The sequence below is a fragment of the Colletotrichum godetiae genome (genome assembly GCF_030913485.1).
Source record: "Colletotrichum godetiae strain CBS 193.32 chromosome Unknown BDP55scaffold_7, whole genome shotgun sequence".
NCBI classification, from domain to species: Eukaryota; Fungi; Ascomycota; class Sordariomycetes; order Glomerellales; family Glomerellaceae; genus Colletotrichum; species Colletotrichum godetiae.
In genome coordinates this window covers 7,086-17,491 of record NW_026851255.1, presented here as the reverse complement: position 1 = coordinate 17,491, position 10,406 = coordinate 7,086, and the positions used below count along the sequence as shown (strand labels likewise).

Here is a 10,406-nt window from a genome sequence, read left to right as displayed (position 1 = left end):
AAGAATATTCAAATCAACCACAACCCTTTCAAAATGAACGGCATTGTAAGGTAGAGTTTGCTAAATTATCTCGTGTGTTGTTGACGGCGCGGTTCTGCAAGAGGTTAAGAACTCGGCAACTCTAAATGCGACGCGTATTGCAGGCAGCAGAGTGCGGCAAACTTTGCTTGATGTTGATCCTGACAAGTCTGCAATGCGAAACCGGCCGTTATAGCTCAATACAAAGCTTGTTGTAATTGTATGGAGGGAATAAGGTTTTCAATGACAACTCAAGTTGAGTGGGATCAGAAACTCAGTCAAGTAGGGTCTTGAAATTCCCGGGTTCGTCCGGCCTACAACGCGGATGATCAGCTCATCGAAGAGCCTGAATTATTGACAAATTAACGAACAGACAAAGCAATTTGCTGGAACATCCCAACTTTCAGCCAAACGCGAGTGCTCGCCTCGTCGGTTTCGGCTCCGTCCCGTGCGTTGGTAACCAGTAGGAGAGGCGTTGACGGGTTCAAGGAGGCGGCATTGAATTTGAGTTTGTCCCGCAACTTGACCGAAACTGTTTCGTCTAACAGACATTGTCGATCAGTGCACCTTAAATTGATAGTCCGCCATGTTCCCGTCGGCAGAGTTCGCTGAAGCATGGTAATGCTACCTTCCTGCAACAAACGCTATCCGGCATGAAGCTCCCACGGCCCAATCTCTGAGTGTCCACAACTACGATCCGCGTAACCCTCCACCACAAATAGCCTTTGAAACTGGCCGAAATTACCGAGCTATATGAAGCTCGTGTCTGTCCAGATCTTTCTCAATGAGGACAGTTTGTTCGTCTCAATGGTAGATTGGCTGCTTCATACAGTCATCTTACCCTCGTCTAGTCACTTCTGCTTAGATCCGGAAGATCGCATGATGCACGTCTGGTGTTGAGACCGTTGAGATGCGCATGCACTCAAAGAGCATACTTGCGCCACGGCGCCCCGTCCGTTTGGCTGTCTTTCTCGCCGCAGCTTTTGTCACAGTCTTTTTACTTTTTCCTCCATACGAGTCTAGACCGATTCTTTTGTTCCCCAGCACTAGCAGCAGCAGCCAGCCCGAGGAGATCATATTCCGCAAGAGTTCTTTCGACTGGGCTACTTTGGAGCAGCATCACCCCGTCGCATCCTACAAGCCTTTGCCGACAGGCAACCTACTTGGCCTACCATTAATTCAGCATGAGTTTGGCGTAGGCAATCCGCATCCAGAGGCACCGAAGCGACAGAAAGCCGTCCGCGATGTATTCATCCGAAGTTGGAACAGCTACAAGAAGTTTGCTTGGGGTCGAGATGAGCTAGCGCCCGTGAGTGCCGGGGCAAAGGATACATTTGGAGGATGGGCTGCCACTCTGGTGGATTCTCTCGACACCCTCTGGATTATGGAGCTCAAGGATGAGTTTCGCGCCGCGGCCAATGTTGCGGTAAAGCTGGATTGGGCCAACACAACAGCTACAAGCGTAAACATGTTCGAAACCACGATTCGCCATCTGGGCGGTCTACTAAGCGCATACGATCTCAGCGGCGAACCCACCCTCCTTGACAAGGCGAAAGAATTGGGAGACATGCTTTACATGGGGTTCGATACGCCAAATCGACTACCAGGGTTTTGGGTCAACTTTGAAGACGCTAGGAAAGGAACCCAGCTAGCTGGCACGCATGACCCATCAGCCTCTCCGGGCTCATTAGCTATGGAGTTCACACGTCTATCCCAGCTGACGGCTAATCCGAAATACTTCGACGCGGTGGATCGCATCACGAGGTTCCTAGAAAGCACGCAGTTCAAGTCGAAACTTCCTGGGATGTGGCCGAAGATGATCAACTTCAGAGAAGAACGAGTCGACACCGATCACAGCTTCACGCTGGGAGCCTTAGCAGATTCGCTATACGAGTATCTACCTAAGATGTTTGCTCTACTCGGCGGTCGAGATCCATCATACGAGAAGATGTACATCGGAGCGATGGCTATCGCAGAGCAGCACATACTATTCCGACCCATGGTTTCAGATCGAGACGACATCCTGTTTGCTGGTGATGCCTTCGTCTACGCTGACCGGATTGAGCACGTATCCGACGGCCAACACCTCGCATGCTTTGCGGGCGGTATGCTTGGTCTGGGAGGCAAGCTCTTCTCCGTCGACAATCACGTTGCTCTAGGTGAAAGGGTCGCGCGAGGATGTGCATGGGCGTATGACGCGTTTCCGTCCGGTGTAATGCCTGAGAGCTTTAATCTCATCCCTTGCGAAGCCCGGAAAACCGGTGATACCCAGAAGAATGACGAATGCCTCTGGGACGAATCGAGATGGAAGAGCGAGGGAGATCCAAGGCTGAAGAAGGGCTTCCGAAATGCGCGCGATCCAAGATATATCCTCCGCCCTGAAGCTATTGAGAGTTTATTCCTGTTGTACAGGATGACGGGCCGACAGGATCTTCAAGATATTGCCTGGCGAATGTTTGAGTCGATCCTGAAGGCAACAAAGACGGACCTTGCTCATTCGGCTATAGCTGATGTTACAGTTCCGCCTGATCAGACGAGAAAACTGGACGAGATGGAGGTAAGCACTTGCACACGTCGAGTGATAGATATCCGATTTACTTGCTCTTCACATCCGAGTGACAACACGTTTTGCTGACTTCTTCTTTCTATAGAGCTTCTGGCTTGCCGAGACCCTCAAGTACTTTTACCTCATTTTCTCGCCACCGGACCTCATCAGTCTGGATGAGTATGTCTTCAACACAGAGGCACATCCATTTAAAATTCCTAAATAAGCAACGCTGTAGAGCCGAAGAAGAACTCAGCTCTCTAGATTCTATAAATGAATATATTTATTCGGGTTGCGGTCATACTTAGTACACTTAGAGACCCATGCAAGCGAGGAAAAGCTGAAAACCAAGACTATGGAGAATACCCAGTATATGACTGAAGGATATATGAGATATATACATGATGTCCATGACCTTTGAAGAAAACTGGTGCAATTTGCTTGAAGACCGTGAAGCCACTAAGGCATGTGTGACGATGTCCTAGTAAGTGACCAAGGTATCGAACCATTGGGCAAACAACTCAATCTGGTTGTCCTTGGCAATAGGAAGGGCTTGAAAACCATCACCAAGCTCCATCACTGTCGCACTGGCGTTGCTTGCAGGAGCCCACTTGTCTAGACCGTCTCCATTCGGATCGCCAGTCTTGATAAAGTTGACCCAGTAGCTGTTCATAACCTCGGCAATCTCGTAGTCCTCGCTGGTCCATGGGGAGTCGGTTCCGTAGAGGTTATTGTGGACATAGTTGATCTCGCTCATGTGGAAAGCGCCACGAGTCTGCCCAGGCGGGGCGTGATCCCAGATGTAGTTGTAAACCGACGACGTAGCATTGGCTTGCCACAACTGCGACCAGAAGAATGTTCCCACCTTCGAGCGGTCAGTCCATTGGGCGTTCTCGGCTACCGAAGCCGTAGCCGAGTCGTTGGCAGGGTATGCGGCGAGGAACTTGTCCTGCCATGTGCTGAATGTCTCGTTCAAGTCGGAGATGTAGGTTGTAAGAGTGATGTTGAGGCCGTATTCCGCCCCGCTCTCGTCTTTAGTGTTCCCCGTCATGACAGGGACATCCTGGGCAATTCCCTTCTTTAGAGTATTGATATAAGTATCCGGCATGGCGTAGAAGTCGAGAGTAGCTGTAAAGCTGAACTCTGAATTGAGAAAGTCGGTGACTAAGTCATCCATCGGCAGAGCACGCATACATGCGATATCAGAGCAGTTCAATGAAGCCATGTATCTGCTCGCTGTGTCCATATTCACGTCCAGGGTCCGGTAGTTTTCCGCCAAGCTGGTGCACAGAGGATCGTGAGGGTCGCGGACGCCAGACTGGATGATTGCACCATGGAGTGGAACGCCATGCAGAGGGCCGTTGAGCATATGGTAGGTAGCCGCCGAGCCAGCGGACTGGCCCATGACTGTAATGTGGTCCGGATCACCACCAAAATTGGCAATATTCTCGTGAATCCACTTCAAAGCGGCAAACTGGTCCAGCATACCGTAGTTGCCCGAGCTGTTTGATCCAGCGCTACTGAATCTCTCCTGATTGAGCTCAGGCGCTGCGAGCCAGCCGAAAGACCCGGTGCGGTAGTTGTAGTTAACGTATACGACGCCCTTGTCAGCAATACCTGCTCCGTCGAATAGCGGCATCGCCGCAGTCGAGCCGGCCGGATAACTCCACATGACAACGGGCAACTTAGCATCCGTTGAGTTTGCTGCGCTCCAGACGTTGAGGTTCAAGCAATCCTCTCCGATGGTGTAAGCATCTGTACCGCTGCCCACAGCAGAAGGGCAGACACTGCCAACCGACTTGGCGTCGAGAGTTGAGTTCCATGCGACGATAGGTTGAGGTGCCCTGAAGCGATTGTTGCCTGCGGTTGATGCACCAAAGGGAATACCCTTCCAGACGGCGATATCTGCCCAGTTGTCAAGAGACATATTTGCCGGGGAGCTGTTGAAGGCCGGGTAGCCTTGAATCAGTCCATACTTTGTCTGGATGGTAGTATCGTAAAGGGCTGCGCTTGCGGCATGGACAAGCGCAGCACCAACGGCGGCTTTTTGCAACATTGTTGGTAGAAAAATGAGGCAACTCGATCAAGAGAGTGTGAGAATTGAGAGTCAATAAAGACTAGGTGTAAATTGATGACCTCAAGTCCCTGAGATGTTCCGCAGCAGTCGACAAGGCTCAATATAAGGTAATTCTACAGCCTTTACAAAACTTGCACGTTTAGCTACTAAACATCGCTTTACGTTACATTTAAATTAGCAACGATCGGTGTAGCCGTCGTGGCTCAGACCTCAGAACATGGCCTATGGGGTGACTGTTCCTAACGGATATAGCGGCTTTACTAGCATTCCATCAACTATTACCATGGCTGAGCCTCGAGCGCCTAGGGGATGCATTACGCGGCGACTGTGCTTGCGATCGTCGCCTCGGACCTCCCCCAGCTTTCGTAATCCTCGTCTAAGTCTTCGTGGGGCTGGTCCGAGAAAATACCACCAAATCGTTCAACGTGCTCACCACAAAACGACCCATTCGGCCGCAATTAAGGTAGGAAAACGGTGAAAATACTCCTAGGAACACCGCCGAAACCGAGACCGAAGCTAGTTAGAAAACACTGATGTGATTCTTGGGTCACAGCAAACTCGCAACAAGTGAGTAAGGGAGGTCAGTAGATCGGGGTTGCGTCGCCCAATGACATCATATTGGGGTCGGTGATGTGTGAATTGGAATTGATGCAGCCATTTGCTCTTAGTCCAGAAACATGCACATCTAACGATCAGTTGGCATCAGTTCTGGGCTGACCCAACTCCTGAATTTCGATGTACAGCTTGGTTTTAGCTTGGAAAAGTTCGCAATCCGCAATGAAAGTTCAAGTGGAATTAGGAGTGGTTTTTGTGGCCAGATACCAAGTTGGACATGAATAACTCATCCTTTCCCGAATGGGGCAGGTGAATTGAGAACGATAAATCGAGCTCTTAAACCAGTTGAAGATAACCGTCGCCGTCCCAACGGTGAGGGGCCCTATGGCGTGATAGTGGGTTAGTTGCGAACGAAATCCTCCAGGGTGGCAAAAGTCCAACAAGACGTACTTTCTTTGGTTTTCATCTTCCATCATGAGTACTATAAAGGCTGGTTAAATACGACATTTTCGAGAACTTGTATCGCTCATCTCATTCGTAAGAAGTTAATGGTTCGAGTCCTGATATTCTAGCCCTCAACTTGGTACATGTACTTACGTACTAAAGCTTTCTTCAGTGCTGCTGGGACCGACACCAATTCTATTCACGTCGACTATGCGACATGTCAGCAATCGTTGCGTTGATAGTCGTGGATCTAGCAAGGTAAGACGGAAAATTTCTGACGTGATTCAGGTAATTTTTCCTCCTGATAAATCATATATAATAGTAAGTACATGCATGAATTACTCAAGACAATAAAAGCACTGCAATTCATACATTCAGGACTTACCTTTAGCAATCTAAGCTATCAAGTACCTACTTACCCAACTGCTTGGTCAACCAAGTCCCGAAGCCTGTTTCTTCGTCTTTGACTACGAGTGCCTGAGTATCTTCTGACTCCAATGAAGCGCGAAGGCTATATCCTCGGTTCGTTTTCTTTGCTTGTTGTGACATGTGACATAATTATCAGACGACATGTGCCATGTTTCAAGCAAAGCAAACGTGTTATGTCAGAATGGCCAATTCACTCCGTTTCCACGCGCTTAAAGAGCCTGGGAATCGTGCTCCTATCATACCTGGAGACAATGTCCCGGAAATCCCCAAGTGTGCAGGCCGTAACTTGCCTTATAATAGTTAGACAATCAAAAGAACATGCACCTTCCAAGTCAAACAAAACAGAAACTCAAACAATACTACCAGTATTGCCACTGAGAGAGCCTCGTCTTCTGCTCCAGATATAATTCTTATAGTGTTGTTCAAAGGAACGAACTGAAATTGGTGCACAGCAGAGGTTGTGAAACGACATGGCAACATCTTCAGGGCTATGATCTAGTCAAACATTAAGCGAGACGTTTTTTATATCTTCTCTTTCATATGTTGTACACGAGCTTCAAGCTACGTTTGTTCAACATCAGCCATGGTTCAAGTGAACTATTTCCTACTTAAAGGTACCTCATGGTACAGAATTGTGAGCTAAGAAGAGTCTACATCAGCGTCATGGCCGGAAGATCCTTCTCCCAGCCCTTTCAAATGTGCGATCTCGTTAGACTTTTATAGGGGCAAATCATTGCCAAGTGTCTGATCAGGAATGTCGTTAACTCAACGAAGGAAGAGATCACGATCACGAACACCATCTTCGACCTGCATCGTTAAGCACCTTACCATAGTCCACCAAGAAAAGCAGCCAACACTGACTTATCGCCACATAGGCTTATCAAAGTAAGGTGATCAGCTCACGGAATGGTAGTAAACAGCTCGCTTCCAGAATCCCTAAGAGACCTTCTTCTTTTGATGTGTTTCTCCGATGCACGAGCATGAGCCTTCGCGTTATGGAGGGGGCGGTTTTACAGAATACGAGCTGGACAGCGGAGCAAACCTCTAGATCTTCGCGGCGTTGTTGGGCTTGGCTTTCCGGGAAAGCGATTTGCCCGCGGGGAGGCTGGTCGAGTCAAGGGCGGAAGTGGAGGTATTTATCGCCAAGAGGAAGCCAAGCAGAAGCCAAGAGACAATAAGAAATGAGCTGCAGTATCCACGTACCGCGCCTAGAGACTAGTTTGGTTTCCAGTGGCTTGCCGTGCCCCTCGCACCTCAATAGCCGGGCCAAAGAAGGAAGGTCTGTTAGTGTTTCCCGGCTAATAGATGGAGAGAAACTCAACATGGTCTGCTGGTTGCGGATAACTTATTTCGTCTTTTGCTGACGGATCAGCTAGCCAATATGAGGCACTGAATACACGTAAAGGATCGATAGTGGGCGCTGAATGAAGTATGGGATATGTCGGAAAACGAGCCTGTTGAAGTCGCAGCCAGTCGGCACACGCATGGTTGCTTTCTCGGCAAAGCTACCTTAATGGCTTTAAGGTACCGAGCTTACCGATCACGTATTGGCAGCTCCCTTTTTCGGTCAACAGCTCACAGTCTCGCAGGCCAAATGCAACCCTGGGGCGATAACTCAAAAGTAGCAAGCTCCACCGCTGTCCACATAATTCTCCTATCTTTTAACCGAAGTCATCAAGCTGCATACTACGTTCCCATCATCATTGGTCGGAAGTCATGTTATTCCATACATGTCAGCCATTTGATGACTTTCCCATCGTCAAAGTTTGTTAAGTCCAGAAATGTAGCGGCAACACTGGCAGCGGGCGAAGAAGTCGAGGTTTCATCCTTATTCTTCTCCTTCCTCCCTCGAGCTAGTCTCCGGCTTGTGCACTTGGCAGTACCTTGGCATCCAATGTTTGGCAATGCTTCATTGGAGACCGCGCTTGACGTTAATTCTGGGCATCAACGATCATCAGGTTCGGTTGCAGTCTTGGTGTAATCCCATTGGCCGCTCGTGACTTGGGCTGGACTACCGAACGCGAATAGCCCCTGATTTTGCGGACTGGTCGCGGCAAGGTATTAACAGCGGCGGGATACTTCGCCCGGGGTCCCGGCTAACGATGTCCTAGTCGACAATTTTAAGTCGTGGTCGCGAGATCTCGCTGCTTCTATCACTTCTATACCTCTGGCGCTTTCCTCGGGCGCCGTGCCAAGGCTAGTACTAGAATGAAACCAAGATGCAATAGCTCCCGCAAGAACACGAGAGTCATGATGTTCATGTTGGTCAATATTTGTAGTCTGCGATAGCAATAGAGCTCTGGAAAGATATCAACTAACAGTAATGCCGTTTCGGTGTTGTAAGGTGTTCATATGTAGTGTCGATATCCTCGAGCAATGCAGGGTTGTGATAGGCAAGGCTGTCTGGCACTCTGGATGCACACATTAGGTGAAGTCCAGTCTCTATCTAGTGGACGGTTGCAGAACGTCTCAACTACCGTCCTTATTGATATTAGCTATCTTGGCATCGGTTAGGCTTACCTGCTGTACCTTCTGTTCTCTATACCCATGTCCGTCTAGGCAGTCTGGGCAACGTTCTATCTTCCTTTTTCTCCTTAGCTCAGACATGATGGGACTCTAATGCAAGTTTATCGACAAGCAGTGCGGGGAGATAATCAGCAGAGAACCAAAGATGAACACGGAGGCAAACTATAAAGAGATGTTACTTGACCTTTGAACCAAGAGGATTTCCTGACCTCACTATCTACAGCCACATCCTCATCGACAGCCTCTGCTCTTGCGCTCCCGGTTTCTGCATTCACCATGAAGTTCTCCATCGGTGTTTCTCTGCTGGCCACCTTGGCCAGCGCCGTCAATGTTGACATGGCCAAGCGTGACACGTCCCCTCTCGACGTCAAGCTTGAGGCTATTGGCAACTCCGGTGTCAAGGCTGCCCTTACCAACACTGGTGACTCTGCCATCAAGCTGTTCAAGACCGGCACCTTCCTTGACAAGGCTCCCGTTGAGAAGGTCGAGGTTTTCGCTGCTGGTAAGCCTCTTCAAGTAAACTCAAGGCTGGGCTTATGCTGACACGGAGCACTGTAGGCAACAAGATCGACTTTGATGGCATTCGTCTGCAAATTGCTACTTCTGGTCTGACCGAGGAGGCTTTCCAAATCGTCGCTGCTGGCGAGACCATCGAGGTAGAGTTCGACGCTGCCGAGCTCCACGACCTTAGCACCGGCGGCGCCGTCGAGATCGTCACCCAGGGGTCCTTCCTCTACGCCGATGCCGACTCGACCGACATTGCCGGCGCTGTCCCCTTCAGCAGCAACAGCATCAAGACTGAGGTCAACGGTGAGGAGGCTGCCTCCGTTCGCACCGCCTTCATCGAGAAGCGCACGGCCGTACAGGCCGACTGCACCGGCACCCGCCGCACTGCCACTGTAAGTCATTCCTTCCTGCTCCGACCGAAGCACGGACCATCTCCGGTCCGGGGACCACTTCTGGCCCGGCTCCGTTCCGAACTAACTTGCCGGATATAGGTCAACGCCATCACCCGCTGCCGCTCCCTTGCCGTTGCCGCGTCCTCAGCTGCTGCCTCTGGTCCGGCTGCCCGCATGACTGAGTACTTCAAGTCCTCTACCACTGCTACCCGCAACACCGTTGCAGCTGTCTTTGGCAGAATTGTCTCAGAGTGCGGCAGCACTACTTCTGGTGTCTCTCGCCAGTACTGCAGCGATGTCTACGGCGCCTGCTCCAGCAACGTCATCGCATACACTCTTCCGTCTCAGTCGTACATGGTCAACTGTAAGTCTCTTGCTCTGTTCAAACCAGTCCCGTAGTTCTTGTCAGTCCACCAAGATCTAACAAAAACCCAACTCTGACAGGCCCCACCTTCTTCACCATGTCTGCGGCCTCTTCAACTTGCCATGCTCAGGACCAACAGACTACGTAAGTATCTATGTCTCTAGCGAACTGAAAGTGACGCTGACCAAAATAGTATCGTTCACGAGATGACGCACCTGACCCAGATCAAGGGCACCTCTGACTACAACGGATACGGATACAACTTCGTCCGCAGCTTGACAGCTGCTCAGAACCTCAACCACGCTGACACTTACAGTAAGTTTGAGTCTTGTGGCCCTGTTGGCCTCATAAGTCTTGGTTAGTCGGAATGCTAACGTTGCTCTTAAGCCCTCTTCGCCCAGTCTATCTACGCCGGCTGCTAAGTGCCTGGCCTCTTTTGGTGATGGGACGATGAGAAGGAACTCAAATGTCGACGTCAATCGAAACAGGCAGGAGGTTGCAAATTGGGGGGCTTCTTTGATGGATGCTGGGAACTATTCCTTGGCCTAG

The 10,406-nt window shown here is 50.1% G+C and overlaps 2 protein-coding genes across 2 annotated transcripts; one reads left to right on the top strand and one right to left on the bottom strand.

The window, feature by feature from the left end:
• Positions 1 to 1,409: 1,409 nt before the first annotated feature.
• On the bottom strand, positions 1,410 to 4,752 carry BDP55DRAFT_701642 (Alpha/Beta hydrolase protein; the record flags this gene model as incomplete). The annotated part of the gene is made up of 2 exons (XM_060577927.1): positions 3,125 to 4,752; positions 1,410 to 1,450 (listed from the first exon to the last, which is right to left on the bottom strand). The coding sequence occupies exons 1-2, from the start codon at positions 4,617 to 4,619 to the stop codon at positions 1,410 to 1,412; spliced, it is 1,536 nt and encodes a 511-aa protein (XP_060433371.1). The 5' UTR covers positions 4,620 to 4,752.
• Positions 4,753 to 8,870: 4,118 nt separating this feature from the next.
• BDP55DRAFT_628237 (deuterolysin metalloprotease) lies at positions 8,871 to 10,406 on the top strand (the record flags this gene model as incomplete). Its single annotated transcript, XM_060571875.1, has 6 exons — positions 8,871 to 9,096; positions 9,153 to 9,493; positions 9,593 to 9,857; positions 9,893 to 10,001; positions 10,051 to 10,172; positions 10,210 to 10,406. The coding sequence occupies 6 exons, from the start codon at positions 8,871 to 8,873 to the stop codon at positions 10,404 to 10,406; spliced, it is 1,260 nt and encodes a 419-aa protein (XP_060433370.1).